General features: G+C 49.6%; 1 protein-coding gene across 7 annotated transcripts in view; it reads left to right on the top strand.

Moving 5' to 3' along the window:
• EPHB2 (EPH receptor B2) overlaps positions 1-18,613 on the top strand; it is a 136,082-nt gene that overhangs the window by 82,802 nt on the left and 34,667 nt on the right. For all 7 annotated transcript variants that reach the window (XM_086476309.1, XM_086476310.1, XM_086476307.1 and 4 more), the window contains one exon: positions 54-389. In XM_086476309.1, coding sequence (XP_086332435.1) covers positions 54-389 — 336 coding nt within the window. The remainder of the gene's footprint in view (positions 1-53; positions 390-18,613) is intronic.

The raw sequence follows: 18,613 nt of genomic DNA, 5'->3' as shown, positions 1-18,613 counted from the left end.
TGACGATGAGCAGGGCTCTGGCTCTTACACCTTTCTGTCTGTTCCCTTTACAGCCATCCCGTCTGCCCCCCAGGCTGTCATCTCCAGTGTGAATGAAACCTCTCTCATGCTGGAGTGGACCCCGCCACGGGACTCAGGGGGCCGTGAGGACCTGGTGTACAACATCATCTGCAAGAGCTGCGGCTCCGGCCGCGGGGCGTGCACACGCTGTGGGGACAACGTGCAGTTCGCCCCCCGCCAGCTGGGCCTGACGGAGCCCCGCATCTACATCAGTGACCTGCTGGCCCACACCCAGTACACCTTCGAGATCCAGGCGGTGAACGGCGTCACTGACCAGAGCCCCTTCTCCCCGCAGTTTGCGTCAGTGAACATCACCACCAACCAGGCTGGTAAGACGCAGACCCGTGTCTCCCAGCAGACCTGTCCAGGAAGGGGAGGTGGTGGGCAGAGATCTCCTGGTAAAGAGGTGCTGGGTGAAACCCTGTTGGGTGAGCAGGGCTTGAAGGGCAGAAGAGGTGGGGTGAGATGTGGCATGGTGTTGCTTGCTTCATAACACTGACGATGACCGAAGTGCATGGGCCTGGCAATTTCTGGATGAATCCAAAGCCTCGGGTGTGAAAAATATCCTTTAATTCAGTGACAAGCTAGAGTGTGCCCCAAGGCAGAGCTGCCCTCCTTGTGACCGCAGGACAACAGCTTGTATCACGGTCCCCTGGTGCCTCAGCATCCCTCTCTGGCGCTGGGTGTGTGAGTCTTTCTGAGGTTGTTGCCTCAGAGCATCAGTTGCACACAGCGTTGGTGTGTTGTGGACACAGCAGCAGCATTCACTGCTGCTGGTAGCCTTGCTGTAGCTGTTGGTACTGCTGCTGGTTCCTGGGAAGGGAAGGTAAGATTAGCTCCAGTGTTTTGACACAAGCTGTGATCTCTGCTCCCACTGCAGAGAAAGCCAGGACTGAAAGCAAAGATACACAGAAGAGGGGCTGGAAGGTGGATATACAGGATGACTATCTGGAAAGCTGCCCCAGGTCCTGTGCCATTTCAGAGTCACCTTCGTGAAGAAGACCAAGCAGCAGAGCTGGAGGGGTTTCATTCAGGGTCTCCAGCTCTGCGCTGGCCTGTGAATTTGCTATGCTCCCCCAGTTCAGGGTGGTTTTGCTCGTGGAAGGGATGTGTCAAGGTGTCTGGTAGTGCTGCTCCTGGGAGATACACGAGCAGCCCCCAGGCAGCAGCTGTGCTGGTGGCAGGCTGCCCTGCAGAGCTGCTGGTCAGGGGCTGCTCTCCCCAGCCCACCTGGAAGCCATCTGGAGCTGGAGCACAGACTGGGTCTGGATCCTTGATTAATCCGATTGCACGGTGGAAGCATGCCAATAAGGTACAAGCATACGTGGGAGCAAGCAAGTTTCTGTGCACTGTAGCAAGTGTGTGGGGAGTGTGAACATGCCCCAGACTGCCCTAGACACTGCATGAGCTTCAGGACTGAATTTGGCAGTGGTGGATGATTGCATTTTCACTGAATTGCCTGGAAACTGCGGTGTGTGCTGCCTGCTGGGGACAGGAGATGTTCATCCTGGGGTAAAGCAGCAGTGGTGCAGATGTGCATCGCTTGGTTGGGCATTCAGAGTGCCAAGACAGAGGTAACCTGCAAAAATGTCTTGGTCGCCCATGAACCAGCAGAGTGACCTCTCATTTTAAGTTAACTTGGGAGCCGTGAGATCACGATGTTTCAATACCATATCAGAAGCCCTGAAGGCAGATTTAGTATAGCACTGAACCATGGTTTGGCTGCGAGCAGGAACACATCCATACATAATGAGAAGAGGTACTGATCTGGGACAGTGACCTGTTGCAGCTTCCTTTACAGAGATGGCTGATGGAGACAGGGTGGGTGCAATGCTAGCTGGGGCTGAGAAGGGGTTTGCACACCCCCGGCATGGTCTTAAGCTATAAATGAGTTATTTAACACTCGGATTTTGCACTTTGCAGTTGTATGGTGTGTTTGTCACCTTAATGTGCTGCCTGTGGCTACTTCTGCCTTAGCAAAACCAGAGCACTTAGTCACAGGTGAATCCTTTTCAGTCCCCTGGATCCTTCTCCTTGTGTTTTCCTTGTTTGACACTCCTTTATTGTTAGGGCTCACACTTCTCAGCCTGTGTGATGTCTCTCTTAATGTATCTATTCATTAGCACTAAGCAGTAACTGTCTGCTTGCTAATTCCTCTGTAATTAGAGGCTCTGAATTCTTCTGCTTACACTCGGCACTTCCTGGCAGCCTTGATGTAGATCATTAGCAGTCGGTAACAGAAGCTGCAGACACAAAGGCAGAGTTGGGACAGGAGAATAGAGGGTGTTGTGAGGAGAGAGTGCAATGGGAACGGAGGTACGAGCCTGGGGAAATGGCAATTACAGCTTCCCTCTACCTTTGCTCTGGGTTGATCAGCCAGCTGGAGCTCCGTCTTGGGCAGAGCAGAGGACTGAATGTGTGGTGGGGTTGTGCTCCTGCCACAGCTGGACAATGGCCTCCCTGCAAAGTGCCTGCTATACTGGCCTTCGTGGACCTCCCAGCCCTGAAGAAAGCAAGGCAAAATCACCCTGTCCTTGGTGCTTTTGGGACTGAGGAGAGATGCCACGTCACCAGCAACGTCTTTAACCTTCAGGTGTCACAAATTCCTCAGCACGCCAGGCAAAAGCTGCTGGGAGAGAGTAAGAAAACAATCCCCATAGAGCAGCCAGAGGGCAGGTACAGAGTGTGGCCAGAGTAGTGGCGCTGAAGGGTGTAATGGTATGGTGACCGTCATCCCAAAAGGGAAACTTGAGAGCAAAGAAGATGACACACCATTGTAGAATCATAGAACAGTTTCGGTTGGAAGAGACCTTCAAGTTCGTCGAGTCCAACCTTTGTCTTAGCTCTACCAACACCACTAAACCATGTCCCTAAGTACAACACCTACCTGTCTCTTAAACACCTCCAGGGATGGTGACTCCACGACCTCCCTGGGCAGGCTGTTACAATGCCTGACAACCCTTTCAGTAAAGAAATTCTTCCTAATCTCCAGCTTGAACCTCCCCTGGTGCATCTTGAGGCCATTTCCCCTTGTTCTATCGCTTGTTACTAGGGAGAAGAGACCGACCCGCGCCTCACTACAACCTCCTTTCAGGAAGGCATGCTCCAAATCCTTTACTAGCTTGGTAGCCCGCCTCTGTGCCCTCTCCAGCACCTCAGTGTCCTTCTTGTAGAGAGGGGCCCAAAACTGCACCCAGCATTCGAGGTGTGGCCTCACCAGTACCGGTACAGGGGCATGATCACCTCCCTGCTCCTACTGACAACACCATTCCTGATACAGGCCAGGATGCCGTTGGCCTTCTTGGCCACCTGGGCACACTGCTGGCTCACGTTCAGCTGGCTGTCAGTCAACACCCCCAGGTCCCTCTCTGCCTGGCAGCTCTCCAGCCACTCCTCCCCAAGCCTGTAGCTTCACCTTGTTGTTCTCCCACAGATAGATGGCTGCGGTCATTACTGTTATGCCCCTCTCCAGTGAGGTCTGTATTTCACTAACATTGGCCTTTGCATCAACCTAACATGTTTTGCTGTTGTGTTGTGGTAGTAGGATGTTTTTCCTCATATAGACACAAGCGACGGGTAGCTTCTTTCCAGGAAAAATAGGAGGTAATTAGACCGAACTGAATCATCCTTTCTTGCTATGAGGTGGCTTTCCAGAATGTGGATCTTCCTGCGGTTGTCTGTGGAAACTTCTGTATTCTTTGTCATAGTTTTTTTAACTAGATATTGTACCCAGTAGCAGCTCTACTGCAGATAAACTACCTTCCTTTGCTGGTCTCGCTGTTCCCGTTACACATCCAAGTGTAAAGTGCTACCTTACTTAGCCATGTGGGCAGCTCTTACCTCCCTGGTGGCTTCTGTCTTGGTCCCTTCAATACTGCTTCCCTTGATGCAGTCTCCCATTCTGCAAGCAAAACCTGCATTTTGGTTTCCAGACCGAAGCATAATCTTGTAATCATTTTCATAGGCTCAGCCATCAAGCCATGATCATTGTTCTGCACAGAAGCGACACTGCCAACACTGCCATTTTGGACACTTTATGAACGATTTGCCAGCAATGTTTTTATGTCATCTCCCAGATCTCTTAATAATTTCAAGGAACGATTCTGCCTCCACGGTGCTAGACACAGTGTGAGTCCCCATTGAGTCCCAGCCTGTTTAAAACTAATTTCATGTGTTGCAGATGCTGATGCTGAGCCCAGCGTCTCTGATGTCTGCACTCTGCTGAACTCCTGAGTTCAGGAAAAAAATCAAGACAGTTGACAACAGCTTCTTTCACGAAGTCATGCTGCCATGCCCGATTTGGGCCATAGGATCCCATCAGGGTTTGTGGAAGGGACATATGAGGTCTCTGATTCACCCTCCTGTTTGCAGTGGGACTGTCACCAAGAGTAGATCTACTGTGGCTTTTCCAGCTGAGTCTTGAAAAACTGCACCTCTCTGCTAACCTGTTTCAGGACTACATCACCCTACTGGGAAAGGTGCTTTTCATAATTTCCAGCCTTATTTGTGGCTTGTGCCCCTTGTAGGATCATCTACCCCTGCTGGGAAGAGTGAGTTTCCATCCTCTTTTAACGGAGCTCTGAGCAGTTGTAGCTGCAATTAAATTCGCCCTTAACATCTTCATTAGTAGGCTCAGCCAGCTCAGCTCTCTCCGTGTCTCATAAGCCCTGTGCCCTAGGCTGCCTTGGTCACCCTTGGCTGGATCCTCTGAAGTTCCTCCTGGACAGCCTCCCCAGGTTGATGCTGACCTTAGACTATCCAAGTTTACCCTTTGCATTTCACTGTAACGTTGTCAACTTTTCAGTCCCACCAGCAATGTGATCAGCAGTCCAGATACCACTGTGCAGAGAGAAGCCCCAAGGGACAGGCCATGTCTCTTCTTAGGAGAAGGTTGGTCAAAGGAGAGCGGTCAGTGCCAGCCCATGGTTGGAGGTGGTTTCCTGGACCCTTCTCTTTCAGTGAGTGTCCTAAAAATGCCAAAGGTGTTTAACCTCCAGGATAGGTTTTGTTAGAACAGGAGGTGTGATGCTTCCCTTTTCAAAGTGTAGAAAATTAGAAAGGACCATGACCAGCAGAATAGAAATAAAAAGAGTTTGGAATAAGCATCCCCTTCCCACCACCTCCTTGCTCCCCCATCAGTCTTCAGCTGACTCAAATTTACCCCTTCCAGCAAATTCTACCTGATCCCCACTACCTTCCTAGGAAATATCTTCTGTCACCTCTGAGGCTAGGTTGTGTTTTCTCTCTGCTCTTCTCAGAAGGCTTCTGCTTGACCTCCAGCTCCATATTGTACATCTCCCAACTCACCCTCTACTTGCTTGTCTATCACACCCTGCAGCTGAGTGGCACCTCTCCCCCAAAGCTCAGCAGCTGTCCAAGGAGGGAGATCCAGGACTTGCCATCTGACACGACCATTCCTGTCTTAAGGGACCGTGATGTGGCCAAAGAAAACAAGCCCATCGTGCAGAGACCAGGTGCCACCAAAAGCCTTTTCTCAGCCATGCCAGAACAAAAGATCTGTGTCAAGAGGGTGGTTGAGAGCCATGCCAGCATCCTAGGAGGGAAGGCGTAGGAGGGAAGCCAGAGGTCAAGTTGCTGAGTGTGGCCCAGCACTTGCGATAATGCCACTTGACTAATTGAAAGCCATGCCAGGCATCAGCCGTCTTGCTGGTGACAACACACAGCCCCTGCTTGCTGATCTGTGGCCATTCTTTGGGGAGGATCAAGGAGGATGGGGAGTCTTGGTGCTGCGAGGATTTGCAGGCTTCATATGCGCCATGGGCAGGCTTAGTGCTCTGGAAGGTCGCCAAGGGAAAGGTTTCCTTGGGCAGAGATGACTTAAACAGCACACAGGGAGGGCACCTCTTGATAACAGAGTGTGGCTTCTGTAATGTGAGAAGAGAGGGAAAATCCCTGGGCTCCAGGGTATCCAGAGACAAATTCAAGACCTCCCAGTGATGGAAAGAGAATGCCAAGATTTTTGGGAATGTGTCCCTTTTGTGACCAACTCTTATGTCTCATGGAATAAGAAGGGAGGATTAACTCTGATGTCAGAGGCTCTTGGCTGCAGACAGAGCCAAAAAGAGCCATAAACAGCTAATACAGTGAATACCAGCTAGTGTGTGACGAAGGAAACTACTAACACTTTCCTCATGAACCCATCAGGAGCAGCATCTGCAGCAGCAGAGTTTACTGGCACAGTTTCTTCCTCTCTGCGGATCCAGGCAACTTGTTGTGATTATTTGCATTATTATTCTGGGTGGCATTTTACAGCAATATGTCACGACATGGGTCCTTTGGCTGGGGAGATGTGCATCTCACACCTGTGCACCACGTTCATGCCAGACATCATTAGGGTTTGAATTTTGGCTTCGCGGTGGCTATCACAGCTCAGGCACTTGCATCGCAGCCATACAGTGTCTTTTGGACAGCACTGTCCTGACAAACCTCTGAGGTGCCTGTGAGCTCAAGGACAACTGAATGTTTCAGTGGTCCAAAGCAAACACGTGGGCCATGGCGCTGCTCTGCTCTGAATGTCCTGTGTCTGGACTGAGTCCAGTCTGGTCCTTATGCAAAAGGCTGGAGAATTCCGCCCAGTAGGTGATGAAGCACAGGTGAGTCAGATTCTGGGAAGTGCAAAGCACCAGAAGGGAGGATTTTTCCCTCACCTGCAACCAAAAAAAAATCCCTTGCAGCCACGGTCCATGAGCTTTACTGTCAAATGCAACAGGGAGCATGGAGAGGTCAGAGGAGGAGGGGTGAGGAGAACGAGGAGTGGAGCCAGGGCAGCTGAAAAGGTGAAGATACAAGGTTGGTAGGGACTAGCACTTCTCACCAGCCATCCACATTGCTGTTTGCTTGTCACATTAGTTATGCTGCAGGCTAGACAGAGAGAGGAGAACTGTATGGCCTGGGGCACATGGACTCTTGCTTTTTTTTTCTCACTTTTGTTTTACATCAGAAGATCTGGCTGGCTTCCTTCTTCAAAGGGATGCACAGCAGTGGCCTACATTCCTCTGGACACAAGAAGGGAGTTATGGCATCTTCTGTTCTCTCTCTTGCTGCTCCCCGTCTTACCCTGAGCTGGCTACAGTTGCGAATTACTTGTCTGTGAAACAACAATCTGGGAAAGTGTATGCAGTAATCACCTCGAAGAGTTGGAATGAGCTTTCCAGAACTTAAAAGCTATGAATGTCTATCTCTCGTTGCCTTCCAGTATAAAAATGAAAGGCAGGAGATTACAGCATCACAGCTTCTCAGATCTCCCATGCAACCTCCCACCTATGACAGGACTGCTGCCAGCACTACAACAGGGCAGCCGTGGCATTGGGTAGACAATTATTGGTAACCCCCAAAGACAAGTTACTTGTCCTAGAGCTGCACCACCCTCCTCATGAGGGAACTTTTTGCGATGTCCGTTACGAACCTCCCAAGCTATGATTTATGGCCATTGCTCTTTGTTATACTATGATTCAAAGGTTGAAGCCAAGAGGTGTTTTAGATCAGCCTACATATTAATTATCCTCATATTCAGTCCTGTCTTTGGCCAAAGCATCTTTCAGAAAGGCAAGCAGTCTTGACTTGAGACATCAAGAGAGAGAGGGGGCCCATCAAGTCTTTGTTATACGAAACTGTGTAGCTTGTTCTTGCTTTTTTTTCCAATGACATCATTAATTTTCTAAGGACATGCAGTAGACTCTGCCTGTCTGGACACCAGTAAAACATTTGATTTGGAAAACTACTAGTAAAGCTCAAGTCTGTCCCGGAACTGCCTAAATAGGAGACCACTACCACCCAAATGGGGAAGCATCAGGGTGAACTGAGGGGGCTGACTGAGGTCCCAGAGAAGTGGTCTTATACTTCTTGATGTTTCCAAATCTGGTAGGGTATTTCTTGTGCAGAAAACTGACACAAACGTTGTTAGGGGCGAGGAGGACCGTGATACCTCCAGGAAGACACTGAGAGGTGGAATAACAGAATCGGGGTGAAATTCAACAATGGGAACAGTGAGGCCAGGTTTTTGGGGCCATACAACAAAACCCGGCAATTGTCAGTTCGGCGCAGCTAAGGAGGACCTGGTGGCAGACCATGTGAAGGAGACAACTCTCCAATGTAAAACCTTGTGAAAAAACAACACATGCAAGACTGGACTGTATCAATCAACATATGTTGACCAGCTCTAGCAAAGTCTCCCTACCATTGCACGAAGCTTGGATGGAGCTTCGAATGGTCATTGCTTGCACACCTGGTTACTCACATTCAAGAGAGCTGAACTGTGATGATAGCAGGTAGAGAGAAAGCTGATAAGGTGAGCGAGACACAAGAGAGCCCATGATACAGATTGGAGACCAAAAAGGCACTGTGTGCTCAGCATTGGTGAAGGGGATTTATTTGCTGCTCGTAATGATGTGCTGGGCTGGAGGGTTGCCAGAAAGGGAGAAGAGCTATTAAAGCAGAAGGACAAGAGCAGGTGGTACAGAGTGGCTGGTGATAGTGTTTATGTGGAAAATCAGAAATTTTCTGAGTTGTGGAGCTATCTCCCACATGGAGGAGCCAGGGGAGAAGCCTGTTTGACAGAGCAAGCAGGAGTCTGTCAGCTGAGCTACTGTAGGACTATTACTGAGGTCCCTTAAATACCAGGTTTCTTCTTTTGCATCTGTTTCTGTGACAATTTGGCCTGGTCCCAGTCTCCAAAACCTCCTGAAACCTTGACATTCCCATGGCTACTTCTCTTACAGAATCATAGAATCCTAGAATGATTTGGGTTGGAAGGGACCTTAAAGATCATCTAGTTCCAACCCTCTGCCGTGGGCAGGGACACCTTCCATTAGATGGGGTTGCTCAAAGCCTCATCCAACCTGACATCAAACACTTCCAGGGAAGGGGCATCCACAGCTGCTCTGGGCAACCTGTGCCAGTGTCTCACCACCCTCACAGTAAATAATGTCTTCCTAATATCTAATTAAATCTACCCCCGGTTTGAAACCATTACCCCTCATCCTATCACAACACTCCCCGATAGAGTCCCTCTCCACCTTCCCTGCAGACCCCTTGAAGTACTGGAAAGCTGCTATAAAGTCTCCCCGGAGCCTCTGTTCTCCAGGCTGAATAACCCCAACTCTCTCAGCCTGTCCTCACAGGGGAGGTGCTCCAGCCCCCTGAGCATCTTTGTGACCCTCTTCTGGACCTGCTGAAGCAGCTCCATGTCTGTCTTGTTGTGGGGGCCCCTCAGCTGAACACAGCACTGCAGATGGGGTCTCACCAGAGCAGAGTAGAGGGGGAGAATCACCTCCCTTGACCTGCTGGCCGCACTTCTCTTGATGCAGCCCAGGATGTGATTGGCTTTCTGGGCTGTGAGCGCACATTGCTGACTCATACCCAGTTTTTCATCTGCCAAGACCCCCAAGTCCTTCTCCACAGGACTGCTCTCGATCCACTCATTGCCCGGCATGTATTTGTGCTTGGGATTGCCCCAACCCAGGTGCAGGACTTGCACTTGGCCTTGTTGAACTTCATGAGTTTTGCAGGGGCCCACCTCTCATGTCTATTTATCAAGGTCCCTCTGGATGGCCTCCCTTCCCTCCAGTGTGTTGACCACCCTACACAGCTTGGTGTTGTTGGCAGACTTGCTGAGGGTGCACTCAATGCCACTGTCCATGTCGCTACAAAGAACAGCACTGGTCCCAATATCGACCTCTGAGGAGCGCCACTCATCACTAGTCTCCACTCAGACATCGAGTAATTGACCGGGACTCTTTGAGTGCGACCACCCAGACAATTCCTGATCCACCGAGTGGTCCATCCATCAAATCCAGATCTCTCCAATTTAGAGACGAGGATGCCGTGCGGGACAGTATCAAATGCCTTACGGAAGTCCATGTAGGTGACATCAGTTGCTCTTCCCTTATCCACTAATGCTGTAAGCCCATCGTAGGTGACCACCGAATTTCTCAGGCATGATTTGCCCTTGGTGAAGCCATGCTGGCTGTCACCAACCACCTCAAATTTTCCACGTGCCCTAGCATAGTTTCCAGGAGGATCCACTCCGTGATCTTGCTCGGCACAGAGGTGAGACTGACTGGCGTGTAGTTCCCCAGATCTGCCTTTTTTCCCCTTTTTAAAAATGGGGGTTATATTTCCTCTTTTCCGGTCAGCCTGACTGCCATGAGTTCTCAAATATGATAGATAGTGATGGATGGATATCCACCATTAACAGCCAGACCTTGCCCTCCACATGGACCCATGTAATCATCCTGGCTCTGCAGCCCTTCTTCTCTCCCTCTTCTCTTTCCGTCTTTCCCAGCTCCCACCTTTGCCTTGACTGTGTCGTATATAAGGCCGTTGCCACCAAAATCTGATGCAGCTTGACATCTGCTGCCCTCCTTTCACTTGGTGGCCCAGCCTGTTGCCTTTGCTGCATCCTCCCAGCTTGCAGCAGCTGGCAGCGAGTGCCCAGGAGGGACCCTGCCATGCCCAAGTCCCTTCTCCTCTGCCCACTGGAGACCATTGGCAGCCAGGGCTTCCAGATGGTAGGAGCTTTGCCAGCTGCTGGCTCTTCAGGACTCCTCTTCCTGCTCCTGTGGTGGGCAGTTGGGGGGATGTTGGCAGAGTAGAGTATGGGCTGCACTGCTAGAGCTTTCCTAGCAGATGCTCTTCTCCACCCGCTATCAGCTTTGCAGGCTCCTCCACCTGCTGACTCCCAGGCTTCCCTGTTGCATAAATTACTCTGTGACTTTAAAGATCATTTTTTTCCACATCTGCCTGGGGCTTCAGAAACTTGTTCCAAAGCATCTGGAGTTGACTTGGGGCAGAAAACAAAAGCCTATCCATGATGGATGGGTTGGAAAGTCCCTTCTGGTGAACTAGCGCCTCCCCTTTTCCCCACAACATATCACCATCCCTGCTGTGTGTGAGTGCTGGGAGCTGACGGAGTGGCTCAGGAGCTCACCTTTTGCTTATGTGTTCAAGAGGAGTGATTTATCTTCACTGCTGCACTTGGCAAACACATCCCACAGTGCTAATTGCCTTGCTTGCGCAGAAGAAACTTAGTCCCAGCACTCGGGCAGGTGGAGATGCTGGAGGCAGGTAGGCAAGGCTGCAGACACACGAGAGGCCAGGTTCAGGGTCACAGTGCTTGAACAGCTGAGCATACACTGCGGGGGTGATGCTGCTCAGTGGTGCAATTATGTGAACCGTAATAGATGGATGTAGCAAATCGGGTTAATGCAGCCGACCAGCTGGTTGTCCCTTGGTCCATCTCGGAGTCCCTGTGATTTAGTAGTCCCCTCGATCAGTGTGTAAAATGATAAGTCTCTGTCTGACTCAGTTCAGGCAGGAAGATCCTCACCATGCCTGTCTCACCGCAGCCCAGTCCATGTTCATCACTGCCACTGACAACTGTGCAGGAGGCTGCTGTGTTGCTAGGGCTGGGTTCTTTCCAAGAAAAAACCCCACTATTTCCAAAATTTCCCTCCACACAGAGGGAGGCCAGCCTGGTGGAGTCTACCATGAAAGACAGCAAGGGAACAAGTTCAGTCTCAAATTAGAAAGACTCAGTGGGTCCAAGGGGATCTTCTGGAGCAGGTGTCAGTCTTTCAAGAAGTATTTCTCTGGTCTAATAAGTATTCTGTGTTTGAAATATCAAAATCAGTCTGTTCCTAAGAACAGTTTTGGTTGCAATTAATTGTCACTGTCTGGGAAAGTACAATTTTATTGAAAATCTGGGGGGACAGTGGGATGGATGGAGGGCTGGCTTCTTTCTGCCAGCCTTTTGCTGATGACATCACCTTGATCTGGAGCAGATAAGGTGTCCACTTAGAGAGGGGGCCAGGAGGTGGGGATGACCTTGGCACCGAGCAACTCTAAACCCACTCCAGCGGGCTGTGTGATGGGATGCCGGGATCCCCTGGAACAGGTCCTCTCAGTGCTGCGAACAAAGTCCTGCCCTCTTCTGCAGGCAGGATGGCAGCATGTGAATGAAGGCTGCTAACTCAGTTAAACAAAGAGCATAAAGACAGCCAAAAGCCCTCATCTGCCCTGGCCAAGTCACTGGGCTTGTGGCATTGGAAACTGCTTTAAAAGCTGTAATCTACACCAAAGCCTTCGTTGATTCAAATGGGGCCAGAGCCAGGACCAGCTTTGGACTGCATTGCTGTATTTTTAAGATTTTCCAGCGTTTGTAGTTACAAACTCAAGGGGCTGGGGCTGGAGGCTGGGCCCGCTGGGAAATTTTCCAGACACTCGACACACACAAACAGTGTGGGTACCAGCCTGATGGGGCCACCTTGCCAGGAATCTCAGAAACAAAAACCTCACAGGCTGTGAAATACCAGTCTTGTAGAGCTCTAGCAAGTCCAGTGAACATCCCAGATCTGCAGCTCTTCATGCTTTGAGGGCGAATGTTGTTTATTAAAGAGCCCTAGTGCTGTCATCCCTGTGATGCTGTGTTCCTTTCCTCAGCTTCTGCTGGAAGTAATTGATTTCAAAAGTATGTGGCTCCTGAACACGACATCACAGCAGAGGACACTGGGAAAGAAATTGAGTGGACAGACGTTTTAATAGTCCAAGCAGTAGCGAACATTTTTAGCAGGAGAGAGTTACAAACATAGAAGTGCTGGTGGAGGGGTTTTCAACCCAACCTCCTGTGCAGAGCAGGGTCACCAGGGTTGCCATCGAGGGCAGGTCAGGAAAAGCTTCCCTTCCTCCCTTCCTCATCCAGGCATTCTTTACTGTTGTGCTTTCACTGCTCAAGTTGGAGGAAAGCATCCAAAATTCAAATCCATTCTCCAGGAGGGCCCATGGAGAAGCGTGAAAGCCCGCAACGCTTAAATGGCAGGAGAGGGCTTTACCTGGAGAAGTGAAAAATTGAGAAGATTTTTATCCAAATAGATCAATTGTCAGTTAGATACCTACATGCATTTCGACTCTGAGGATTAACTCTATTAGGAGCCTGAAGAACTGGGGCCTTGAGGCCAGTGATGGGACCTGGACTGGGGACAGCTGGACCTTTGCTCAGTGACCTACTGGGAACCATGTGGGACTGGGATGCCTTGGGGCTAGAAGGGATGGCTGGTTTGGATTAGGTGTCCCTTAGGTCAGATACTGGCGCAAGACATTCAGGACTGCAGGGGAGGGCAGGTTGAGTTGTCCTGGCTTTCCACTCTGTCCCGTACTTACGAAAGAGGTCAGCTAAGCCCCGCATGCGTATTTCATCTTCCTACGGCCTTGCACGGACGCACTGTGTGCTCACTCCTGTCATTTCAGATGCTGATTTTCAGGCACTGCTGGAGCCTGGGTCCCAGCCTAGACATCTCCAGGCCCTGTGGCTTCAAGGTTGAGGAAGCTCTTGCTCCATGACTGATCCCTTTAGTCTCGCCAGAGCAAGCTGCTGGTGTTGTGTAGGGCTTGAAGTGCAGAAGGAACTCTGGGACCTCCTGGGAGCCCTGTACTAAGGAATGCCCTGCTCTGGTCCCCGGAGGGATCCTATTCGCCGTGTAGTTCCCGCATGTTCGAGTTACCTGGGTCACCCAGTGAGGCTGAGTCCCTGGGTACAGGCAGTGGGAGAGAAGCTTAACCACTTACCCCAAGGTTTTCCAAGTCTGTCTTTGCCACCTTTTCAGGGCAGTTGTAGAAGTTCAGGCATCCTCTGCCAGATGCTCCGTCAGTGGCTTTCTCCCCCACATCTCCTCATTTACTGCCCTGTCCCATGGCCTCTGGACTAGCTGGTGCCTTGCAGCATCATGGTGCATTTCCCTGCCACTCTGTCTTCAGCCGGGGGTCACGCAGTTAATCCTGACCCCGGATCACAGCCGCTTCTGCATGCGGGTAATTGAAAATGCCAGAATTCCCTGCAGACCCTCCTATAATAAAAGCAGTTCCCCCTGTCCAGTAACCTGACACTCCAGGGACTGAGATCTGTCAGGAGGGCTCCGAGGAGATGCTGGAAAACTCCCAGCTGTTCGCCTCTTTTTTTTTCCCCTGGGTAATTTCAAAGTGTTGCTGGGGAGAGGCCATGGGCCGGGTTGGCTTTGCTCTCTCTCTGTCATGAGTGCTTTCCAGAGCAAATGTTGACTCTGTCTGACATGACATGGGTTAGTGGTATTAAAGTGATCAGAGATAGGGGTTTTTCTGCCTGTAACCTGACTCTTCCAGCTAAGCCAGCAGAGGAATGGAGACACTTTGATTATACTGGGATCTCAACAGCTCTGACCCACTGGCAGGCAAGGAGTGAAAGTCTGAGCCTTGCAGGACTGGCAGGTGAAGGAGGTGGGGGGCTAGTTGCAAAATGAGGGCCAGATTGCAATTAGTAGCATTTCAAATGGGTATAACAATCCATGATGAAAAGATATAGATCTTTTATAGACTATAAAGAACTATAATGAAAAAGAAGCTGCAGAAACATCCTAGTGTCCTTTGGCAGGCGGTTCAGAGGCTGGAGCCACACACTCCTACCAAACACCAGCATCAAATGGCCAAGAAGCGATGCAGAAGATGCTGCCTCAGGAGTCCGAGACCCTGGGCTGCTCCCTGTAGTGTTGCTTTGGCTGGTGTCAGTGTCTTGTCCAATTTTATTCCCTTTACAGCAGCAGTCCAGCTTCCCAGCCTGCGCAGTGTGACCTTCCACGGCTTCACAGTAGCACTGAGGCTCTAGGAGCTCTGAAGTGGCCCTGAAGTGCTGTGGACATTATCTGGTGTGTAGCTGGAGGTGGACTTTTTTCACGGCATCATTACACTGGGAGTCAGAACTACTAAAAACTGATGACAGAAGCCCCTGGCAGTTTTGGTGGTCCAAGAGTCAGGAGCTGAGATAGAAAACTGGCCTCTGCTATCAAAGCCTATTAGAAATAAGGTGCTTGTAGCCCTGATGGGTCCTTTGGTATGGGATGAACCAGCATGCATGAAGGACCAGAAGGTGTCACAGGGTGTCAGGTTATGTTGCTCAGTGTCTGCAAGGAAAACGCCTTCTTGTTCTCCTGTTAAGTGAGTCCTGATGCACTCTCATGTCTTTATTCTTGGTCTTCGTGTACTGGAAAGGTAGAGGTGGTATAGGAGGGAGGTCACCTTAGGGTACTGAAAAAGCAGGGCTGGGAGAAAGGTCATGGCACCCAGATGGAAGCTTTTGCTGTCTGAATAAAAGAGGAAGCTACCGCAGAACATGTCCTGAGGACTCCTGGTCTTGTTTGGCCGGACTGAGAAAACCTGGTGTTGTGGGGATAGATTGGAGAGGGAAACACATGAGCTTGCTAGGAATGCCTCTAAACAGTACAACTCAGAGGCATAAAACCAAGGAGGAAAATGGGCCTTTATTTCTCCTTCACTCAATACAATTTTTCATTGTGTGATGCCCCCCTGCTGCTTTTTTGTCAGTTTTATCATAATGAATTGCCCTAAACTTTACATAGCAGTTTCACCAATTAGACTAATTTCAGATGCATCTAGGATCTGTTCCCATCAGGAAATGGGGGGTTATAGGAAATGCAGAAAGAGCCTGGGTCCCAAGATGTTTCTTCAGCAGGGAGGTGCAAGGAGTGAAGGAAGCAGCAGTTATCTCTTCCCTTCCCTGAGCTGGGGGTCATAGTTAAAAAAAAAACAACTGAAGGTGCACAACAGAGAGGGAACAGCAGCTCTTCACAAGCTACCCGAGGATTAGGCTGAATCAGAGAAGTGTCACATTGGACACAGAGGAACATCAGACCTGAGCAGGGAGGTGGATGCTGTCTCTGTAGTTCAGAGAGATGGTTACTTGCTACTGAGCTCAGTTTTGAGATTTCTATTTGAAAATGAGGTTAACAAAAAATTGGAAAAGTTTCAGAAGAGAGTCATCAGGTTGATACATGGGCTGATAAATCTGTGAAGCCCTGAAGAAACTCAGTGTACTTAGATAATAGAAAAGAAGAAAAAAAAGAAAGTATTTTCCTGATCTTTCAGTTCTTCCACAAGGGCAAAATTCTGTTTATAGACTCCTCCTTGACTTAGGTAGCAAAACCAGAAAAGTTCGAGCAGTTGGAAACTGAAGTCCATAAATTTCAACCTGAAAATAATATGTGCATTTTAGAACACAGTGAGTAACCATGAGGAAAACCTCACAAGACGCACGATGGGCTCGGAATTTGATGTCCTCAAAGAGAATGGGATGTCTGTCTATAACATATGCACAGGGTCAACCACAAGTGTTTCAGCTATATTTGACTCACTGCTTGGGTTCCGTTGCCAGTCTCATGCAGATCTTCAGACCTGGGTGTTACGGTAGCTTTTCCAAATTTTCTGCAAAATCAACGTGTTCTTGCACTATCTCATCAAGCTGACCCGGGTTTTGCGGTCAGCGTGACCTTCTTTCAGGTATTGCTGCAATTAGAAAGTGTCTGTTTCTCCTGGAAAACTCAGATTTCTTTCCTTCTTGTCTTCTACCCTTTCCTTCTTTCCCTTCATCTTTTTTATCATTTTCAGCAAGCAAGCCCAAAAGAAATAACTATTTGATATGGAACTAAAATACTGACTATAGCAAACCTTGGGTTTAGCAATGCTACCAATATGCCCCTTTGTCCATACCTGAGATCAAGCAAATCTTTAGTTAAAGAATCCAAAGCCTCTTGTGGAGGGATCAGCAACAGTTAAGCTGCCTCTGTTGTGGTGGATCCCATGTGCAACCTGGGGTTTCAGTTTCTCTTGGCAGAGACTGCTTAAGTAGCCCTTGGGGCTGGTAGGCATGGAGCTCTTTGGTTCCTTACCCATAGAGGTGTTAGCCTGCATGTCACAGCATCCTCACAGAGCAGCTCTGGCAGAGGGAAACCTGGATATGCTTTCAGGCAAGGATGTAAACCTGTAAAGAGAGATTCACAGTCGCATATAGGTTAAAATAGGATCTCTTTCCTGCACAAAACATCATTTCTTGATTATCTGGAAGTATATGCAGAGCTCTGAGAAGCTGCCGCCTCTTGTCCTTGGGAGTAGCTGCCCTGCCTCCATCCACCTGGCTGCATGCCTGGTGCAGAGCTACAAGAGGCTCTGCCGTGTTCACTGTCCTCAGGGGCTGGCATGGAGATGTTTTCCTGGTTCACACATCCGTCAGCAGTAACTGCAGGTCAGAAAACAGAGCCAAAGCACCGTCATGCACTCCAGATGCTGTTCCTTAAGACAAGGAGGCTCTGCTGATGTGCCTGTTAGGGATCGTTAGCAAAAGCTGGAGTGACTTCAGTTTCATAATCAGGGCCCAGGTGAAAAGTTTTGGTCTCTTTTCTTCTTGGTTTTGTTTTGCTTTGTTTTTCTTTAGAAGACCTGTTTTTTAAAATGCTGAACGTGCCTCAGCTAAAGTGACTGGGAGGCAAGACATGGTGGGGCTCATTTACGGTAATGTGGCAGAGAAAGACTGTGCTTTATGACCAAAAATTGTCATTTTATTTCTGGAGTTAATCAAAAAGACTAAACAGTACTAGTACAAAGAAGCTGCTAACTAGGGAAGCCCCATCCTTGGAGGCTGAAAGATTCGGCTAACCAAGCTCCACCTTCCCTGATGCAGTGTTGGGATCATCACATGGCAGACAGTTTGGACCAGAGACTCCAGGGGTCCCATATGACCAGCACTTCTGGGATTTGGTACTATTTGGAACTGGAGGGTACAGTGGGAGAAGAGGGTTCAATCCCCATAGGCGAATGTGTTCTCCGTCAGCCTTCATAGCTCTGCTCTGTGCTCAGAGTGGAGGCACCTGAGCCTCTTGGTTCATCCCTTTTCCCGGCACAGTTCCTAGAATAGAATAGAATAGAATAGTTTCAGTTGGAAGGGACCTACAATGATCATCTAGTTCAGCTGCTTCAGCTAGACATGGATAATGCACCTAAACTGATTACCTAGGCCAGGAACACCAACCTGGGAAAGACTGGAGCACCGCAGTGCCTGGGTTATGTCTGTCTTGCTGGTAGACTTAGTCCACAACTTGGCTCTGGTACAAAGCATAGCCAGAAGAGGACAGGATGCCTTTCCTTGCTCATTACCCTTTTACTAGATTAGAGCATTAATTCAGGATGTCTATTAGACCCACCTTGACAGTGGCAAGACCAACCTCGAGGTACACACGAAGCATTGTCTTGTGTGCTGTTGAAGCTGCTGCACTGCTTTTGGGAAGCTTAAATACTCACGGGCTGAACAGCCTTGTGGCACTGGTGCTTTTCTTGCTAAACCCTGTTGTGACTTTACGTTTCTGCCCCAGTAGGTGTTTGAGTTTTCCTGGGAGACAGCAGGTCAAGCAGGACATAAGATTGCAACCTTTCCATGAAGGCACCTGAATATGCTGTGTGGTGGGATTTGAGACCTTGCCTGGACATATCCACCTTGTGGCATTGAGCCGTGTGAGGACACGGCTGTTTTAGCTGTCATTACAGCCTTGGCAAAACTTATACCTGTGTGTCCTTTGGGGAGGTTATGGGTGTTTGACTTCGCTGGCAAGACCTGAGGATAGCATACATCTTGAGCCCCATCCTTCCCAAGTGTTTCCAGTAGCTGAGCACAGGCAGCATCTTGCACCCTGTGTGGGCTGCAGAAAAGCCAGAAAAGAAGAGC

The sequence above is a fragment of the Leptosomus discolor genome, chromosome 20, assembly GCF_034619465.1.
Source record: "Leptosomus discolor isolate bLepDis1 chromosome 20, bLepDis1.hap2, whole genome shotgun sequence".
Lineage (NCBI taxonomy): Eukaryota > Metazoa > Chordata > Aves > Leptosomiformes > Leptosomidae > Leptosomus > Leptosomus discolor.
Note: the sequence above shows the minus strand (reverse complement) of the source record. Positions and strands in the feature narration are given on the sequence as shown.